General features: G+C 37.3%; 1 protein-coding gene across 1 annotated transcript in view; it reads right to left on the bottom strand.

The window, feature by feature from the left end:
• EMB2411 (DNA replication helicase) overlaps positions 1–19,212 on the bottom strand; it is a 28,213-nt gene extending 9,001 nt beyond the window's left edge. The window contains exons 1-21 of the mRNA XM_077381052.1: positions 18,740–19,212; positions 17,831–18,001; positions 16,689–16,922; positions 16,495–16,557; positions 16,033–16,242; positions 15,884–15,937; positions 15,741–15,802; positions 11,117–11,249; positions 10,833–10,943; positions 10,470–10,566; positions 10,202–10,284; positions 6,753–6,815; positions 5,481–5,636; positions 5,108–5,163; positions 4,340–4,397; positions 4,157–4,267; positions 4,009–4,065; positions 2,881–3,015; positions 2,548–2,805; positions 640–714; positions 25–146 (exon numbers count right to left, since the gene is read on the bottom strand). Coding sequence (XP_077237167.1) covers positions 25–146; positions 640–714; positions 2,548–2,805; positions 2,881–3,015; positions 4,009–4,065; positions 4,157–4,267; positions 4,340–4,397; positions 5,108–5,163; positions 5,481–5,636; positions 6,753–6,815; positions 10,202–10,284; positions 10,470–10,566; positions 10,833–10,943; positions 11,117–11,249; positions 15,741–15,802; positions 15,884–15,937; positions 16,033–16,242; positions 16,495–16,557; positions 16,689–16,922; positions 17,831–18,001; positions 18,740–19,102 — 2,672 coding nt within the window. The 5' untranslated portion in view covers positions 19,103–19,212. The remainder of the gene's footprint in view (positions 1–24; positions 147–639; positions 715–2,547; positions 2,806–2,880; positions 3,016–4,008; positions 4,066–4,156; positions 4,268–4,339; positions 4,398–5,107; positions 5,164–5,480; positions 5,637–6,752; positions 6,816–10,201; positions 10,285–10,469; positions 10,567–10,832; positions 10,944–11,116; positions 11,250–15,740; positions 15,803–15,883; positions 15,938–16,032; positions 16,243–16,494; positions 16,558–16,688; positions 16,923–17,830; positions 18,002–18,739) is intronic.
• Between the last annotated feature and the right edge of the window lie 2,809 nt (positions 19,213–22,021).

The raw sequence follows: 22,021 nt of genomic DNA on the forward strand, positions 1-22,021 counted from the left end.
TCATAGTTGTGATGCAGAAAATACCTCATAATTGCATATGAGGAAGCAACTTCATCCTTGTCAATCCGCCAAACCTCCTGTTTGAGATCTGCAGCCTCTGAAGAAGAGTTGCTCGCTGGAAGCCTTAAGCGACGAGTAAACGAGACCTAGGATAAAAATAATTTACAATGAATACAAATTTAAAGTAACAAAGGGCGATAAACCTAATAATAATATGGAAGCCACAAATTACAACAATCCCTAGTTATTATCTTATATTTTAACGTGCAGAGGTAATAACATAACAAAATTTGATAAGCTAGTGGTTGAGCTTAAGAGCCTATCAGAAAGGTACACAACCAAGGATTATCTAGTAAAGCGTGAACAAATCATAATGCAGTGAAGCAGGCTTATGTTAGATAGGTGGACCACGCCTTGATGGTTTATACTTCGACCAGCATATGTCGCTTTCGACTGACATCTGTCGACTTCCAAGAAATAAGTGGACAACTGAATAGGCAAAAGGTCAGGCCTATCTACACTGAATATGAGTGCCTCAACGAATTATAATGCGGTTACACCTCACTGGACAGTTCCTTTACAATAAATAAATATAAAACAAGCAGATACAAGATACCATACAGGATATCAGTTTCTTACTGAAATATGAAATTGGCTGATGTCAGCTATGACTCCATTTGCAACTGCTACGTGCCCAGATTTCGTACTAAGTATCTGAAAACGAAATGGGAGAGTATGTAAAGAAATAATCACAGAGGTATAAGTCGTGCACATGAAAAATGTGTGCTGATAGAAATGATGCAAATTTTATGTTTCAGATACCTAAACATAATCACAGAGGTATATATATATTCAAGAAAGTCTAGAACGTTTCTGGGAATGAAGAGATAAATCAGTGATAATAGTGCAAGAGATATGTACAAATTACTTTCAACTAAACGCTTGAATTTGAACGTGTTAAACCATGTTTCCCAAGTACCAAATTTTTGGATTTCAGCTTTAAAGCAAATCAATGGCAAGATGATAATAACATAAAAAAAACTTCTGCTCAGTAAGTAAAGTCTATTTGCCCCTGTGGTCGGTGAGTTTCCGCCCGTTGTTTTCGCCGCTCTGCATGGACTTCCTTGAATTTCTTTTGCCTCGTGTTAATTTCAGCCATGAAGAGCTTGTGTCGGGAAATCTGCATAACGTCAATGCTTTGTCCAACATTAATACTTCGCTTAGGAGCCATTCCAAATCAAAGATCAGCTGACTGAAGTTTTTCCAGAGGCAAAGATGTCTTCTCTGCATCCATGGGTAAAGATACAGTTGCTTCCCTTCTTGAAAATGGGATGGGTACATCGGAAGAGGTTCTGCATTATGTGCACTTAGATCGTTTACCTGTTGTGTTATGGCTTACAACCGTCATCCTAACTTCTAAAGAAACTCGGTGTCTATGTCCGTCTATGAAACTCATTGGGGAGTAATACCTGTACTATGTCTGTTGTCTCGGTGGCCAAGTTCGGCAAAATACAGGAATTCTTTTGCAATAAGCTCTGAAAAGTATATCGTTCTCGTTGATAGTCGATTACGGTTTACAAGACAAGAAAAGCTCTTGTCAATGCATTGGATATCGCATTGTCAAATTCTTTGAATCTAATTAGTAAATTTTATTCAGAGAAACTAGAGAAAAATCAGAGAATTCTCCAATTGGAATTGCATGAATTGGATATTCCAGCAAAAAGTTATATCGATTGCCGTTGATACGATAATTATGGAACTAACGGACATAACACGAAATTGTGCTTTTGGAACCCAATCTCTTTCCTGATCTGCAATAGATGGGACTCCTGCACAACCGTAGTCTAATGCCAAATAATGTGAACCTGTGCAGAGGAGAATCACTCTGATACCACTTGATGGGAGTCGCTGGAGCGGATTGCTCATGCAAGGACCGTGAGAAATAAGGGGATGCAGTTCACGTTTGAACTAGAGACCAATGGCTGAACGAATGATGTTTGGCTGCTATTTAAAAAAATGGTGTTTAGACCTCCTGAGAGTCTTTGGATGAACCGTCTTTGGATGATAGCTCTTGGCTAATTCCAAGGCCCGGTCGCTGATCCGAACCATCTAATCTTCGATCTGGGCAATTTTAACGATCCACTCATCAATCAGAGAAAAATCAACAGTCCAATCATCAATCTATCTGATCCATATGATCGTCAATCCGATGCATTTGAACATCGATATGACCGATCTGAACAGATGCATCAGCATCATACACCCATATCCAAAATTATGGAGATCGATCTCAGCTAGGTTGTAATTGTATGATAATCCAATAGAATTGCATCGACGGAGAATTAGATTCCTCCTAAGGTAATTCAACAAAAATGCATAAACTGTGTACAAAAGAATATTTTTCCATAAAGAACAATGAGATGCTGATAGAAGTCACCAAAGTTTTATGACAAACTTGTGCATGTTAGAACTTCCAACAATGTCGCTAGTAAGCTGTTAGAGAAATTAACAAGAAAGCATTGTTAAGCAAATGACAAAGAACAATACCACATAGTCTCCACGTCTGAGCGTGCTGTCCAAGTTGTTCATTACAGGTGAGGCAGCATCTAGTCTGTTTTCATTTTGCATTTCTGGATCATGCAAAGGAGGCAGCTCTTGACGCACAAAACGATAAACGAATTGGCCATCTTTAGAAGGCCTAATTGGTAAGTATTCGTTTGAAACATCAAGAATAATGGAAGAAAGTCCTGTGTTGCTATGATCTCTCCTTGATCTAGACGAACGCCATATCTCCTTCTTAGCATCCTGAGATTGAAAACAATATTAGCAAGTGTGCACTAATGCGGAATGCAATTTGCATTGTGGTTTGAAAAAGAATACCTGGGTTTCTTTAGCTTCCAAATCAATTACTCGATCCCATTGCCGAAGGAAATCATAATGAGCACTGGTTAAGTGTCCAACATGTGAATTAAATATATCACCAAGGCCACTGCTCTCCGTGCTGCCTCCGTGTGCCTAAGGCATTCAAAACATTCCAACAAAAGACCACGAGGAAAAAAGACTAAGGGAGAAAATTTTACGTATAATATTGTTATACGACATGGTAAACTTCATCACAACTCAAACCCTTAGGCAACAGCTATCAGATGATAAAAAATAATTCTCAAGCCTCTAAAAGTTAGTCTCATGCAAAGAAGCTGTTATAGACTCTTTACGAGCCAGTAAGCATGTTTGACAGCAGCAGGATTAGGTTAGAGGAAAAGAAGGCAAGCAAACCAAGTCATATAGGAGCAAAAATGAAAAGGGAGGTGATATAGTCGCCCCTCTTTTTTATGTGGGACAACCTTTTCTAGTGTATTATGATTACTCTTTGTTAGAATATGTGGGATCCAACAGTTAGATTGGGTTAAGATCCCACCGTTGGATCATCTTGGAGGTAGATTGGGTAAGTTGGCTAAATGAAGCAACTAGATAAATTAGCCAAGTGGATTAGAAGAGGCAAGCAAGAGAGATTAGGAAAGTAGATTTGATTAGGTTAGATTAGAATATTCTAGTGTTATATCTTTCCATAGTTGTCTTGATTTATTTCTATGTTTATCTTTATGTGCTCTATATAAGCACACTTTGAGATTCATTGTAATACATTCAGAAATTAGTAAAATATCATAATTCAACATGGTATTAAAGCAAAGGTCTCAAGTTCAAACCTCCCAGATAGCAAAAATCCACATGCGATGGTCAACCCAAAGTGGGTCCACATGTGCCACGTGTTTGCCAAGTGGGCCACACGTGCGGGGGAGTGTTAAAGTATAAAAGATAAATAACTCCTTTCTCCAACAGCTTAAGCTTTCGGAGAAGTTGGTAAGTCAACACTCTTTTACACTAGAGGGTGATGTCCTGAGTAAAAACGGGGGGTGAATATATCATTTGGGAATCCAGGACCAATTAGCATTCCTCTAGAGAAACAATATTCAAATCTTTAAAATATGTATATGAATCCATTTTTACCTTATGATAGATGGTACAAACATTAAGGTGACGGCAACCTTTGCACATGTTTGGATTCTACAAGAAAAGACGCAACAAACAAAAAAATGTGATTCAGTTAAATATTATCCAGAGAAATGCAAGACTAACTGTACGGGAATGTGCATACCCGTAACATTGGAGGAAGAAGCTGCATCGTTGATGCCTTTAAAATGTCAGTTGCAAGTTCATTACGGCGCATGATTAGCCCAACCAAGTCAGATCTTTGAACCGCAATCCCCTACACATCATAACATGTTAACCTTCAAGTAGTTGAAGAAGCATGATTTATTCAAAACATACTCGACCTTACCCGTGTCTGATCTGTATGGAGATAGTAAAGAAGACCATGGTCAATATCCTTCAAGTATCTGAAAAACAATGTTGGCTACCAATAAGCATAAACAAGGCAAACTAAAGATTGCACCTTGTTAACTTACCAACTTCTCCAAAAGCTTAAGCTATTGGAGAAAGGCGTTATTTATCTTTTATACTTTAACACTCCCCCGCACGTGTGGCCCACTTGGCAAACACGTGGCACATGTGGTCCCACTTTGGGCCGACCATCGCATGTGGATATTTGCTATCCAGGAGGTTTGAACTCAAGACCTTTGGCTCTGATACCATGTTAACTTACCAACTTCTCCAAAAGCTTAAGCTATTGGAGAGAGGCGTTATTTATCTTTTATACTTTAACACACCTTGTGTCTGTTAAAGTATAAAAGATTAAATAACGCCATCTCCAACAGCTTAAACTTTTGGAGAAGTTGGTAGTTTCACATGGTATCAGAACCAAAGGTCCTGAGTTCAAACCTCCTTGATAGCAAAAAAATCCACATGCAATGGCCAAACCCTAAAGAGGGGCCACATGTGCCACGTATAGGCCAACCCTAAAAAAAAGGGGACACAAGTGAGGGCGGGTGTTAAAGTATAAAAGATTAAATAACACCATCTCCAACAGCTTAAGCTTTTGGAGTAATTGGTAGTTTCACAGTGTCAATTATGGGTAGCTCAGTCTATAAAGGAATTTAGAAAGAACATAATAAGCAGTACCGAGTCAAAATAAGCAGATAAAACGCACCGGTCAGACATTAGAAGTGTGTATAAGATCACCTGAGCAGAGTGTTCCATAGCAGACTGCACAAATGATATATATGAGTGGCACTGACAAAATAAGCAAGTTATATTAGTTTTAATCACTAAGAATACATGTTATATTAGTTTTAATCACTAAGAATACATGTTATATTAGTTTTAATCTAGAGCTTAACAACTGACAGTATACAGGTGAGCTGGAACATTTTCCATGGGCGGATGAGAAGCAAACAAACAAGTAAAAGCTTAGCTCATATGTTGTACGAATCAATTGATCAAACCCTTGAATCAGATATAATATGAATAATCATTTAAGAATGCAACTTCTGAAGGCATAGTTTTAGAAACAGTGAACTTGCCTGACCACTGGTTGCTTTTCCAGTTTTAAACTCTAAAGGAATAATTTTCTCGCTAGTACTTCCAATGTTTGAATGCATTTTTACCCTAACGGAAGCATCAATCATTCCTTTCAGTCCATATCTTGGGGCCCATGCCATCTCCTCAATATCTATAACCTGCAATCTCAAATAAATCTCATGTAAGGAACTAAGGATATCAGTAATTTGGATTTTTGCAAGGAAGCACATATTGCATAGAGACGCCACATACTCAAAAACAATAAATAAATCCATGGTATCAAATTTCTGTCAACATATTTCAGTTATGGTCCCCACCTAAACGACATTGCAAGGAAGTAACATCATTTCAAAATTTCATTAGAAATTTCGGCTATGTCAATCATATGTCGGTGGCGTTTTGGTCATAGCAACTGAAACTCTAGGCTGGCAGAATAAAAATTCCAATACACGGGTTGGCATGTTGACATTTTGACTGAAATGCCTAACAAATGAGGGTTCGAATTCAAACTTCAGGCATGCATTTATTTTTATTTTTATTTTTATTCTTTCTACAAGTAACAGTCTGCAACCAAGCCCTTATATAAGACCTCATTGTGCAAAGATTACAAAGTTACATCAAAGTCTACAACCAAAACCTCATATAATACCTCAATCCTAATCCCAGTACACAAGTTTTATTCAAACACGAAAATATGTGATTTTTACATGACAAAAAACCGCTATTGGATGCTACAGGGGAGCAGACCCCAATCCCCCTGCCGGGGTTGGCTAAAAAACCTCGATGTCCCGTTGGGCCCATATTGTTATTGTTGGTGGAATAAACTATAGATGGGATCGAATTAGGGACATAATTATAAATATAGATATATTGAAAAAAAAAAAAACAACCATGATATGTGGACATAGATTCGGGTGTCGAGCACCAACATGGCAAGCCCTAAAACTTTAGAAATGGGGACATGTCCATGGACCCATACAGGCACATACATACAAAATTATTGATTATCAATCATAATTTGCAACAAGATTAATGCATACTCATTTAAAACCAATAAATCATAGGATTAAGCAACAAAGTATAAAACAAGCATTCATCAATATAATCTAGTTCTCTACATCTCCATTGATGAATGTTCATATTCCTAATACACAAGTGTGTCCTGCATTTGCATGAAATTGGGAATGCATGCATAGTGTGTATGCATGTTTGAAAATGGTAACATTGGAAGTAAGATTATAATAATATGTCTCAATCCAATTGACCGGCCTTACCTCAATTATGTTAACATCTTTCTGTCCACTTGATCCAAAATCCACAGAAGTGATTCTCAATTCCTGCCAATTTTGACAGGATTATTAGCCTGGTGCACAAGAACTTCTTTCAGCAAAAGATGTGATTACTAAGAATGTGATTCTATATACTTGGTTAAATGCTAGTTATGCACAAATAATGTATTAAAAGCAGTGAGGTTGGCATCACCATCAGTGCATGACCATGAACGTTGTGAATTAACAAGTATTGAAAGGACACAATATGAAAAAACCAAAAGGGTTCGTTTATAATAATAGAACGGGGAGGTGGTGGTGGTTACTTCTGGGTGTCAAGATGACTGTATTGCTGCTAATCTGTAATGCAAATACTAGGCAAATATAAAATGATAAAGGTCATTAGGAGTCTGATTATAGATAGCAGAATGTCTAAACCTCATTTCATGGACTATTGGAAAGCAACTTCTTGAAAAGATTATACAACGAGTGTAAAAGAGAGAAGAACTGGCGTGTATTGAAATCATGGTTTTAAATTTCGGTTTCAGCTAAAATTTCAGACTTATCTGAAACCGTAACGAGTGAAATCCCGGTTTTTTTGGACGAAATTTCGGTAATTTCGATCGAAATTCTTTAACGGAATAAAAAATTAATATTTTATTATAAATTTCGACGAAATTCTCGAAATTTACAAAATTTCCGAAATATAGAACGAAATTTGGTAAATTTCGGGAATTTCGGTTTCGGTACGTTTCGGTTTCAGTCCTCACCGAAATTTTGGATTTCGGTCAAAATTTAAAACCATGATTGAAATATAGAAATGAGTTTAGAGAAATCAATAAAGAGGAATAGAAAACTTCACTAAATCATTCAAATAGGAATTGGGCATGCCTCATGAAAAGAACAAGGCAAATCAGCCAACATATTAAAACAGTTTTATTGTATATACCATAGTTACTAGGGTGGGAAACGAATTTAGGAAGCGAAACGTGAAATGGGAAACGGGAAACGAAGGAAAAAATACAGGGGAAACGAGAAACAGAAAAACGATACAAAATCGTAATAGAAACGCATTAGGAAACAACTTAGGAAATGCATTAGAAACGTTTCATAAACAACAGAGAAACTTCAATGAAAATATACAAAAGACAAAACACGAAATATATGATTTTGTAAATTTAAAATTTATTAATTTCAGGTTTTTATTTGAATATTTCTATTTTTTATTTATTTTTATAATATATGCTATTATTTTCCTTTGTAATATCTATTCCACAATTTTTGGTATGTTTTTCCCAAAACGATTTTAGTACGTTTCACGCATGTTTCCCACAGGTTTCAATATGTTTTCTACGAGTTTTCCATACGTTTTTCACACGTTTAATACATGTTTCACATAAGTTTCTCATATGTTTCCCATGTGTTTCCCCTGCATTTTGGAAATGTTTTTGCTATTTTTTTCATGAAGTTTCGAAAACATTTTCAAATGCGTTTTAGGGGAAACGAGTTTCCCACCCGCCTAATGAGTTTCTAGATACTATGGTATATACCATAGTTACTAGAACCTTCCTCATATGATCGAAAGCTTGCATCGCAAGCAAAATTGTTATCGCTTCCAAATTTACCTTAAGTGAACTTCCATCATGCTTTCATCTTCCTTTTAATTAAGAGTTTGCGTACTGTTTAGGTTATTATTATTTTCTCTAGAAGAGAGTGTTCTCTTTTTGTAATGCCAAAGTAGTTTTTTTTCTAAAACTAGAACTACTCCTTCTGCATACACTCTAAACGAATCTATTTGAAACGTTAAAAAAAAATTCAAGTTAAGTTTAAAATTATGCCTGTAAAATTTTCTCCAAAACCTAACTCATAAGGGTAAGTTTGGAATAGGGTTTAACATTGAACGTAAATGACTAAAAAGTCAAAATTATAATACTATAAATTCCTAAAACTTACCAACGCATTGTATAGGCGTCATCCAGCGCGCATGGAAGAGGAAAGTGACTCGACATAGTCAGCCAAAGCTTCGGATCACAACAACAAAGTCACAAATTGGAGTGTTTGGATCCCTACCAATTTTTTACCACTTAATCTTGAGCACATGAGCTAGCGGCTACAGATCTAAGGAAACAGAAGAAAGAAGGTTTTTTTTCCTAAGTTGTCATGGTACAAGACGTAGATCGAAGGCAGACCTTGTAATTACACTACTTCAAACTGACACCACAATTGCCCAAAGCTTCTAGTGTTGAAAATACTTAGTCCGCTGGAAGGGCCAACCATTTGCAGATTGTAGAAGGATCAGAGACGACCCCAACCAGTTTGGGGCAAAGGCTTACTTGAGTTGAGAAGGATCAAAGACAACAAACTCTCACCCATTATGCCAATCATGATTCGTCGGGGTCGAATCTTTTCAAGCAGTAAAGGACCATCCTAGGGCCCACATTTTAATTTTTAAATGACTTTTAGATATTTTTCAAGTCTTTTTAACTTAGGGGTAGTAGAGTCTATTTCCATCAAAATCACTTTGTGTTTTAAATAGGCTTCACACATGCATTACGAAAAATTTAGAGGTGGGGCTTAGAGGGTATTTTAGCCCAAATGTGTTAAGCTTTTATTTAGGGTTTTAGAACTTTCTAGTTCTCTTTCTTTTCTTTTATATGTTGTCTCGGGACTCTTTTCTTTTATGCTATGCAATGAAGTTTCTCCTCCAGAACTCTTATTTTCTTTTCTTTTACTTCTACTTCCCTTTTCTTCAAATCATTCAAAAAAAAAAAAAAAAACTCTAGATTCAGACAAAAAATGATAAATAATTATAAATCTAGATTCAGTGTAGAATATTTACACTATTGAAATTTCAGAAGTATTCCAGCTTTTAGAGAAAGTAGCAACCAAGCAATATGGAAACTGAAATCATCTTCGTGATATATAAATGGATTACCACATGGCCATTATTCATAATGTAAAAATAAAATTTAAAAGCTACAGGAACCATTTCTTCTCAAAAAACGGTAGCACTTTTGAACATTTGAAAGTTTTACTTCATCAGTTTAACAATTAGGTATTGAACATGTGGAGTAAGTGGCTTTCAAATAATAGTAAATTATGCAATCATCACGGTGAAAATAAAATTGGCATAATATGATTCATAACAATAATAACATATAGAATAGATAGATATAATTGTTGGCATCAAAATTAAACAAACAATTCTTACCATTATACCCAAGCTATCATGATGCTACAACATGAAGAACAGATCAGTTTGAAAAGCAATCAATAAGCGCCTTTCAAATAATATAAATAGTTTCAATCATCATGGGGAAGATAAAATTGCCATCATACCAAAACAACATAGAGAATGGATGGTAATGATTGTTGGCTTTAAATTGGTACTAACTACTCTTACTATCATGATAATACAACATGAACTGATAAACCAGGCCGGCGATTATTTTTACCTGTGAATTCCTAAAACAACTGAGCCAACTAAGTATTCTAGGGATCGCCTCAAGCAATGTTGCATATGTATCATTCTCATTTACTGCAAAACCACAAAAACAGATGGTGATTCAAAACCTAAAATCCAGGAATCATAATACTTGGATTTTAGTTATTAGCTATCACAGTTGCTTTCTAAGAAAAGAGACAGTTGCACAATGAATTTCATTCTGCTACAGAATGGCCTAGTAAATAAATATGACAAATGGGGCATTAATAAACTTCCACCTCCGCAGGCATATAGGCTCTCAGTGTTTTTCTGGAGAACTATTCGTGCCTGTTCCTCCAAGAAATCTCTTGTCGGAAACTCCTGAAGTAGACCAGCCTGTAAAAGAAACGAGTTGGTTGATTACATAGAATCAGAACTTCGAAATTCTTGCGTGGCCATTTAGGCCCTGTTCATTTGAGATTACGATATCCGATGGTGAGCCCCCATACCGATTATTGGAGTCAAAATTAATGTAATTTGAGCTCATTAATCGGTTTGGAGGCTCACTATCAGTTGTCATAATCTCAAACGAGCAGGGCCTTAGTAAGATAAGTATTGACTTCTGGATGAAACTAAGAAGGGAAATTTCGTGAATATGAAACCTGAAAAATCTGATGAAGCAAGGTACCAAGTAATGCTGCAGTGGAATGCTCACTGCACTTTAGCCTCTCATCGAGGACAGTACGTCTTGGGCAGGTGAAACTAGCAGCAACCTACAAATGTTTAAAGTAATTAAAATTTACCATTAGACCAGGAGTAGGGAAAAACATTTAATCTTCATAGTAGTTTATGACACAACCGCATTGATGTTACCAAGACCAGAATATATCTTACCATGAATGGAAACATTAAAAAGATATTCAAAGCAACTATAGACAACAATTACCCGTGTTCCAGACACAAGTATGTCTGGATGAACAATAACCAGATTTTTGTCACGCTCCATGACACATATTCCCTGGTCATCAAATTCTCCAATGACATTTATAGTATCTCCAGGCCCAATGAGACTATAAAACCTAAAATAGGATAATAAAGGATCAGAGCAGGACCCTCCAGTAAGATTTCTTATAGAAATGCTTAATAAAACCAAAAAAAAAAAAAGATTCAAAATGGAGCATAGTCCTATGCAGAATGTTCTCAACGGAAGACCAAACAAATACTACAAATAGTTGAAAAGATAGCTTAATTGCAAAAAGAACTAGAATGCTCTTTGTGCAGATGACAACCTATGAAGGCTTTTTGTTCAGATCACAACCTATGAAAGCTAAGATAGCTTAAATTGTTTGAGAGAAATTGGAGAGCACTGGAGCACAATCCTATTACCCGTACAAAATATTAAAAAACCACGACATTGATAACATGGATCCTTTGCGGGGTTGATAAAGGCTACTGATATTCGCACGAACATATTTTGATAATGGGGCAAACTCACCTAGTATTACATTTTTTTAACCAGCTGTCAAAGACTACTACAATTCCCAAAAAGCTCTCAACAGCCAATTAAAAAATGTAGACAGCTGTGTAAAAAATGTAATACTAGGTGAGTTCGCCACATTATCAAAATATGGCGGTGCGGATATCATGGTTCAAGCGGCAGCCGGTGTTGACACATAACATCTAACTGTGCATCAGAGCTATGAAACACATAAATAGCAAATGCAATGAGAATGTTCCCAAGAGCGGTTCTCATTGTATAACGTGAAATTGCAATGTTCTCAAAAGCATGCATGAGTGACTATACCCCCTCTCGTGTGCCCATAGAGGATAAATGGTTGGACCTAAAGCAATGTATTAGCATTTAATTGACATGACACCCAAATAAAATATTAAAGAACATTTGCATGCAATAATACATAAAGGATTTCTACCAAATACTTCTAACTTCTAAGTACAGTATACAATAACCTTATATATCATATACGATACTGCCATAATGTTTTCAGTAAAATAATTAGAGATTGTCATAATGGTTTCAGGCTTTCAGCAAAATAAACAGCCAAAAGAGCTCAAGTAACCCCAAAATTTCAAATAAGGCCCACATGAAGATTGGAAACAAACAAGCATGCATAGGCAATTAACACGATGAACACAAGTATAAATTGATGGTGACAGATTTATTTAAATGTTAAACAAACATAAGGGCAGGTCGCTATTAGAGGCAGAGCTCACATGAGTAAGTTTTCATGGCCTTAATGTCTTGTATGAACCCATCCAACAACTCATGCATATGCGGTTTCCAACATTCTGTTAAAACTGCTAATTTAAAACAAAATAAAATGAAGTAATTTGTTTTCAAGATAACAGTATTTCATTAGAAAATAGAATTCTCAAAGTATTGGAACAAGGTGTCCCAATAAAGAAAAATACAGAAAGAAGCTTCCCCACAAACAAGCAGATAACTACTGTCATTACTCCGAAGAAAGAAAACCAAAATGTTGCAAGAAACTGTTAACCCTGAACCTACAAGGGGAAGGTGCTTCCAACACTCAGTGAAGGGCACTTCACTCCCTCCAGTGCAAGCCTGTCCACAATGTCATTAGCAGATAGCCAAATATGGTAGAAGAGTACTGGAATGGATCTGCACAAATATAACTCTACCAGTCAACTTGCTAATATCCAAGGCGTAAAGAAAAGTCTTCTAGGCTTCTAACCCAGCTTATCACATTGCTAGAATCACCTTTGACTAGAAGATTTCCTGATAGATATTGCTTGAAGATATGAAGACCCACCAACAACGCCAGCAGTTCACTCCTGCTTCATCCGTCGGTCTGCTGGACCAAAACCTTGACAACCACGCCCTTTGAATTCCTAAACACCCTGCCTAGGCAACTGGGCTCGGGTTACCACCCAAGTTTCCATCAAAGTGAGTGTCAGGATGTAAGATCCATCTGAGAGTTGTTCTCGTTCTTGGTTCTCCATCGTAAGCTATTTCCTTCTATTTCTAAGAATGGCGATTGTTTGGAAACCCAAAAGGCTCCTTTGAGCTAACCCACTGAACTAAAGATAATTTAATGTCTGCAATGATTCCACTAATGAATCACTTCTTACCTATACAAATCCTGTCATGTCTTTCCTCCCAAATGTGCCAAATAATGGCAAATGGAACCACACTCCAAAGAAGGGCACCTTTCAGATCGAGACCTTTGCTTTGAGCTTCCAACTTCTCCATATTTTTAGTAACACCCAAGGGGCTTCAAAGCAAGGTAAGATCCCACCCCACACTTAAGAAGAAGACGAACAATGAATTAATAAGTGTGATTAGGGATTCCTCTTCCATGTGGCAAAAAGAGCATCTACTTGTAAAGCAGAATAATTCCTTTTCAGCATTTCATTGATGCGGACTTATCTCCATGATAGCCATTCAATAAAATCCCTCTACAAGGATCCTACAAAGGGAAGGAGCTGTGGATGTCATGACTGTCACCCCCCCCCCCCCTAAAAAAAAAAAAAGGCCACTCAAAGCATTCCCTTACAGTTAACTTTCTAAAGTTCACTAGACAGTATAGAGTCGGAAAAGTATGGCAAAGACTTGACTCTCCCACCCAAAGAACTACAGAAACTGTATCCCCCCACCCCAACCCCACCCCACACATACCCTAAACCTAGTCAAAGGGTAAAAAGATTCAAAAGATGCACATATGGACCGACATACTCCCGCACGTTTTTCCTCCTACATTCCTATAATCAAGAACAATGATTTAATACCAAAAAGCTGTTTTTCCTTCCCTGATAATCCAAAGCCACTTACAAAATAATGATTTGTTCTTCATTTTGAACTTTCCTATCCCAATGCTTCATTTAGATTATGGTTTGCAAACTCCTTTCCATTTGATCAAATATTTCAAGCTTTCAGCTACTTTCCCTTCCCATATGAAGTCTCTTTGCAAATTTTCAAGTCTCACAACAACTTTGTAAGGAATTTTGAACAATGACAAAAAGTACATATGTAGATTGGATGGACGCCTTTATTAAAGTTTTTTTTTTTTTGAATGGCGACGATTTATTATTAGAAAAGGCAAGATCGAGATGGTAGATAAAAGCCGAATAAAAAAGAAGATGAAAATACAAAAAGGATCAAGGAGGAATATAATCGAAAATCTCCATAACAGATCTATCAACACTGGCTCTAGCTAAACGATCAACCTCAGTATTCACATACTGCCAAACACGCTACACGAGCTAACTGGGCACCCCACTACCCTGTCAGAAAACTCTTCAATCGCGTCAGCACATCTCTATGGGTAGGTCTTGTTGTTGCTCATCAAGCGGATCACATTTACAGAACCTCCTTAGATAATTAGACAGTCTAACTCATTAACCTCGATTAATCGAATACCGTCCAAGAAAGCCTGCAGTTCCACATTGATGGCATCCGACTGGCCCAATGCGCAAGAATAGGCTCATCTAGTAACACCATCTGCTTCTTGAAGGAGTTGGAATTTTGTGGAGTCCTAGGTAAGTGGTTAGAATTTTGTCCATTTTGCATTCCATTATTAGTACATGTTCCTTAAATCTTACCTCCCCTACATTGATACACAACAACAAACTTTTCCCTAATTTACTCGAAGGCCCGACATTGCTTCAAACCATCTTATAATAGTTCGGATACAAGCAACCTCTTCCTGCCTATCATTGATGAAAATTATTAAAGCATCCACAAATTGAAGATATGATATCTTTGGAGAGGTGATATTTACTTTGAAACCCTCTATCAAGGCCCCTTCTTTGGTCTGGGTAAAGAAAAGGCTTAGGACTTCTACCCCTTCTTTGAAAAATTGCACAGATACAAGATTCCTAAACTACTCTTTGCAAGCTCACTAAAAGAAATGATGAAGATAATTTGGATTTGACTAGGTATTTTATATCATATTGGTAGCAAGCCCTAGGAACAACAAATGAAACCTTGATCTGCATATTGAAGCCACTCAACTATATAGTTCTTGTGTTATCCTTGTGTGTTTGCATTAGATATTCACAATTTGATCTGTGAATTGTGAGGTCAAGCTTCAATCATCAATAGGTAAGACTCATGGGTCGGAAGGCTGATCAGATTCAAACGCAGCTCATCATTAGTAGCTAAGACTCATGGGTCGGAAGGCTGCGGTCAGATTCAAACTCAACTCATCAGACAGATAAAAATGAAATAAAAGTAAATATGGAAAAGTTTAAGTTACTTATTAGGAATGTTGAAACCTTGAAGCCACACAACAAGGTCAAACCCAAGAATACATAGCAGAAAGCTCATCGTGCTGACATCTTGGCAACCCTCACGGTGGCAGGATACACCATTTTCAACATGATAATTGATCACAAGGTCAAACCCAAGAATACATAGCAGAAAACTCATCGTGCTGATGTCTTGGCAACCCTCACGGTGGCAGGATACATGATTTTCAACATGATAATTGATCATAAGCCATTAAATTTTCCATCACAAGTTACTAGTTCAAACTGAATAGCAGGGAGAAACAGTTAGTTTCAAATGAAGAGCATCCAAACGTATTTACCATTCATCATACAAATGCAGAACTCTCTCTTCCCCACTGTGTTCATTCAATAACCGAAGAACCTAAGAACACAAACATCTTAGTTACTTTGTCAAAACTATTCCAAGCACTAAAAATGGTCATAATGGAAGTCCAAGAAACACCTTAAAAGGGCATCGGGGGCATGAGGAGTCACCAGTTTTACGCTTCTCAGAGACCTGTAGCAAAGTTTAGGGCAAAAGAAAGTGAAATCTCAAAGAAGATTTAGTGAGCTTTCCTTGAAAGAATCATAAACACAAGAGAAGTAGCAGACCTCCAATACAAGAAAATCAAGATTAGAAGGACCACAATACACCCTTTCTAACGGAACTTTTGTTGATGTTTCCTCCAGAGAATTAGTTCCCTCAGACACTTTAGGACCAATTTTATTCTGGTCCTCCAATAAATATGCCCTCGGGTTATTAATGACTGAATCTTCAACAGCAATGACATCTTCCACTTGATCTAAAAGGTCAAGCAATGTCTACGAGAAAAGGAAAAATAGGTGTCAGCATTTGAGGCATCAGCAGAATTATTTTTCATCGCAAGAAAATGAAAAAGGTTCAACGTGTACAGCCATTGAGTAGATGGAATTCTAAGACAAGTCACTATGAGAAGGGTACGAAGAAAATGGCATCAAATACGAAGTCTAAAAACAATGGAAAAACAAACAGAAAGTCAAGTAACTGAGTTATAGAAAATTTAGAGGCACTCTTAAGGGTGAGCTTCAATAAACCTTCCTGTGCTGCCGTGAACTTGGCTGGTCAAGCGGTCCTTTACAGGCCACACCATCAACAGACTGCATCCCAATAATAGACTAGGTGGTCAGGAAAGTGAGAGTAGAGGCAGTTCAATAAATCTACAGCTACAAATTGAACGAATGCATTACAAGCTTGATCTAACATCTATTAGTGCTTAGAGACATTGTACCTCAGCAGGGCAATATGATACAGATGGTGGAGTCAGAAATGGATTCTGAAGGTTCGCTGTACTAATGGTGCTCATATCACCCCCACTTCCACGACCATCGCATAACTCCATCCCATTTTCTGGATCAATTTCTTGAGAAGAGACCCTTTTTGAGAAGACCAAAGATCTTTCAGGGGCTTTTAGAGTTGGAGAAGAAAGCCACTTCTCCAGCTTTCCTACCGAACAAGGAGAACTCTGTACCATCCATCATTGTTCCATTCATCTCTCGGTAATATAGCATGAATTTAAAAGACTACAAAAAATCACAACTTAAAATTTTTAATATGCAATAAATTCTCTGATCACAGCTCCTTTTTATTCTGGAGCTAATCACTTGTAGAGGCAACATTACCAGTTTCAAGTGCCAGAACAGAACAAAAAATAAATAAGGCAATAAAAAGGTTGGATGGAAAGCACCCTTCTGTTTTTATGGGCAAGCAGAAATTTTATTGAAAATGAAGAAATAGTGATACAACAACAACAGCATCAGACCCAAACAGATGGAAAATAAAAGGGGAGCAAGCACCCATACAACTTGATCTTTTAGGACTCGCAAGCCCCAAAAAAAATGAAAAAAATCGATTAAAGTAAAACATGGAATACTCAAATAGTGAGTGCATAGGCATAATTCAGGAAAGAACGGAACCTATCGAGACTAAATTAAGGCTTCAGTCTATCTTTCATAACCATCGATTTCAACATCCCAGGATCAGTTTTTCAAACTTCAGAATCCTTTTTCATCATAAAATACTTAGCAATTGTTTAATCTCCTATTTATTCAAAATGTAGGCTATTACTTTCTTTGAGTATGCAACTTTCCAACAAAGGCGAGCTGATATTCTACAGAAGATAAAGATAGATAAGTCCATAGAGAATTTCCTCTAATATCCAAAGAAAATATAAAGAATGGAATTATCAGAGTAAACAAGAAACCCATGCATTTTGACTAGATAAGAAAACAGAATCATCCTGAGCATTCGAAGCAGTCATACCAAGAAGTGCATATTTTTTAAGCAAAAAAAAGTAAAATAATAAACAACATACAATGGAAATGACAAAAAAAAATAAGGAAATTGAAAAGAAAAGGACAAAGAATGTCATGCCTGTTTCTGTGAACAGACATTCAACTTCGAAGCATTCAACTTTGAAGCATCGGATAAGACTCTCATCATCTCGGGCAGATTCTTCGCAACCGACCGAAGCCGCCGCTCATTCACTGGAGAAATCTTCCATGTGACCTCATCTCCTCCGTCGTCCTGGCTCTGCTTTATCAGCTGTCACATTTTGAAGCGTAAATGATTAAATAGCACCATCTCTAACAGCTTAAGCTTTTGGAATAATTGGTTGTTTCAAATGGTATCAAAGCGATTGACTCATGGCAAGTCACCAAAAAAAAAACAGAGGCACCACACGTGAGGGAGAGTGTTGAAGCATAAATGATTAAGGGTTTTGTTAACATAAGGGCATTCATTAAGGTTCATTGGAAACTTAATTTTGCAATCAGTTTACACATGTTTAGATTAGAAAAAAGGTCTCAAAACAGGTGTAAAATTAAGTTTCCAATGCGCCTTAACAAGTGCCCGGCACTCATTAGCAAAACCCACTGACTAAACAACACCAACTCTAACAGCTTAAGCTTTGGGAATTATTGGTTGTTTCACATCACATACACCATAAATCACTCACCGAAACCGATCGAATTTCTAGGGCAAGACAAGAAGGTGTCATTAAGTTGCATTGGAAACTTAATTTTGCAATCAGTTTACACATGTTTTGAGACTTTTACACGTGTTTTGATTTTTAAAAAAAGGTCTCAAAACATGTGTAAAATTAAGTTTCCAACCCACCTTAACAAGTGCCCTTACTCATTAGCAAAACCCAATGATTAAATAACACCGACTCTAACAGCTTAAGCTTATGGAGTAATTGGTTGTTTCACATCACATACACCAGAAATCCCTCACCAAAACAGATCAGATTTCTAGAACGAGTCGATAAGATGAGAAGCTCACCATTCCAGGCGAGAACTTAAAGCGCTTGAGGGACACCGACTTGGTGATTTCCGGCGAGATTTCAGACAGATTTTGTGCGGCATCAGGTGCAGCATTGGGAGCGATTTTCTGCAGATTTGAAGTATCTGTGTTCTGAGTAGGGGTGATTTTCTGCGGATTTGAAGTATCTGTGTTCGGGGTAGGGTTTATAGGATCTGAGGGTTGGGAATTAGGAACATTTTGAGGGTTTGGAGGAGTGGAATTAGCAGCTTGAGTATGGCGCTCGAAGAAATGCTGGATTCCGAACTTGGAAGGTTGGGAATTTTGGTTCTGGTTTGATTTCTTGGATGAAGAAGAAGAAGAAGATTTCTTCCTTGGAGCCATAAAAGCTAGGGTTTTGGTGACATGGTTTTCTAGGGTTTTGTTGGTTTGGGAGAATAGTAAAATGAGAGATATTGAGGAGGGAGAGAGGTAGAGGAAGAGAGATTTTTTATTTTCCCGCCAAAAAAGAACTGACATTGGGCGCATTTTAAGGCCTTGTTTGGAAAGCAGGAATTCTCTCGAAACGTTTGGAAAGGAAAAGCTTTTCCAAAATTTTATGCTTTGCCATTGTTTGAGGTCGGGGATAAATTCACCCCCTCGTATGATGAATTAACCTCCTATTTTTCAAAATGGACGGTACAGCCTACACCATAGATGATCCAAACCGTTCATTTGATGGACAACATCGTAAATAGGTTGTGCCTTAAAAATCATTTCCATATGATGATCCAAGCCCTCCGATCTATAGAAGCTTCCATAATGTGAGTCCCTCTTTAAATCTGAGGATTAGAATCATCCTATGGTAATGATTTTTTGGGGCGTAACCTATTTATGTTGTGGCCCATCAAATGGACGGTTTGGATCATCCTATGGTGTGAGCTGTACCGTCCATTTTTGAAAAATACGGGGTGAATTCATCGTAGAAGGGGGTGAATTTATCCTTGCCCTTGTTTTTTACACGTGAAAAAAAAAGTTCCGGGAAGAAAAACGGTGAGAAGAGTAGTTTTATCGGACTCTCTCGAGTCTTCAACGTTATTGATTCATAATCTTTAACAAATGATATTTAATTATTTACCACGAGTCCGAACATGTGGATTAATCTTAACCATCAATTTTTGGATCCCACGTCTGGACACATCCAGTCTGTTGATATTGTAGACCATTACAATGCAACCTACAAGATCCCGGCCTCATCCAAAAGACAAAAATCAATGATTTAGAGTCCATTAGATCAAATGGCATAGGATCGTTCCATCAAGGTGGGTTCAAGGTCAGATCAACGGATCTAGTAACATCTGCCCGGTGTGTGCTGGGGCCCACGAAGTGTCTACTACAAAAAAGCCCAACTGCCTAAAATCCACCATCTTTACAACTTCATGTTTTGATGGGTTTGGGCCCATTATTTTACAACCATGCATAGCATGTGCTAAGAATTCCCCCCAATCTATGCATCTCTTGGGAGCCCACTATTTACAACCTCATGTTTTGATGGGCTTGTGCCCATTATTTTACACCCGTGATAGCATGGGCCAAGAATGCCAGTGGTTCTTATAAGGGTGAAATTATTTAGTGTTCTACACATTTACCGCGAAGCTGCTGCCCTTGATATTTAATCCAACGACAGCAACTTTATAAAGTCAACTGCCTTTCGATCAAATATCAATGGCAGCGCAGCTAAGGTGCACCCGGGCACCATATAATAAGGGAAGTGATATATCCGCCTCTTTTTTATACTTAGGACAGTCCGCTCAAGTGTACAATGGAGCTGGCAGTCCCAGGTAAAGAAAGGGATGAATTTATCATTTCCCTACCCAAAAATAAACTTCTTACGCCGTAGGCGAGTAACTTCTCGCCTGCCTATTGGGAAATGATAAATGCACTCATTTTCATCACTTGGGACACCCAGCTGCATTGTACGTGGCAATCAGGTCAGTTCATTCCTTCAAGTGTGAAGTACTCCAGCACCTTTCAGTCATAGGTACACTGTAGCTGGGTGTCCCTAGTGATGAAAAGGGGTGCATTTATCATTTCCCCTATCTGTTCCGATGATCTAACCAATAACCCGAAAAATCTTCTCCATCGGATAAAAAAATCTTCACCGTGTTCGGCCACAGTGAAAAAAATTCCATCGAATATTTGTGAGAGCATGAAATAATGTGTTTGGATACGTTCCAGAAAAATGTATTTGTGTTTTTCATGATTTAAAAAAAATAAAAAAAATCAGGATAAACATTTTGTATTTTTCATAACATTTTAAAGGTTTGTTTTTGCTGGTTTCTTCAACTCCAGAAACACCCAAAATGAAACAAAAAAAAAGTTGTTTATAGCGTGTGACAAAAACACAAGAAGTGATTTTTTGAAGCAAATCTTAAAAATAATTTTTTTTTAAAAATCCTAAACACATTTTTGTAGGAAATAAAAAAAATACCATTCATCTCACAGAAAATGATCAAAATACGCCCTTGTTGCTTACTTGTAGTGTTTGTTTGCCAAAGTAACACCCTTATCCTTAGAGATTGCTATAGAAGAAAAAAGGTGCAATTAATGGATGTCCAGTGAAGTGGCATCACTTCTCTTTCCATATGAAATATCTCAAAAAAGGAAAAGATTTTTTAGAGAATTTTAGGTAATCCTCCCTCCTCTCTCTCTAACTTTCTGTCCTTCTATCTCTTCCTCCCTTCTCTCTGGTTAACTTTGCATTCAAATAGGAAGTTTACTTGCCTTTTACTTTGCTTTACTAGACATTTAAAATCATGCCACCTCCATGGTGAGTACTTACCCAAAAAATGCTTAAGCATCGTCGGATCCCTACTACAAGAGGTTGTAATCAGGGTTAGGATTGTTATCTCTTCCTTAGGGTTAGGATTTGGATCTTTCTCTTGGTCGTGGTTTTTGATCGACCAAAATGATTCCTAGCAGAAGAGCTAAGGTGGGTTTGTGAGAAGCTTGAGAAATCATTTGGGAGAGAGAAGTGGGTTTGGGTCCTTTGAGAGAGGAGAGGAGAGAGAGATGTCAATACGATTCCCTGATTCTAAAAAACTATCCAAACATTAGAAACAGAATTGTCATTCCCTTTACAGAAGGAAATGGTATGGAAATGGAATTTGATTCCCATACCAATTCTTGATTCCGGCAATCCAACCGCAAATGCTAGCAGGATAAAAAACAGAATCAAGAATCAGAATTAAAATTAAGAAACAGAATTACAATCATAGCAAAACCAACCAAAAAAATCTCCTAGATACACAAAAAAACAAAAAT

The sequence above is a fragment of the Tasmannia lanceolata genome, unplaced genomic scaffold, assembly GCF_043159265.1.
Source record: "Tasmannia lanceolata isolate RefF3 unplaced genomic scaffold, GAP_Taslan_0.1 ptg000002l, whole genome shotgun sequence".
Taxonomy (NCBI): domain Eukaryota; kingdom Viridiplantae; phylum Streptophyta; class Magnoliopsida; order Canellales; family Winteraceae; genus Tasmannia; species Tasmannia lanceolata.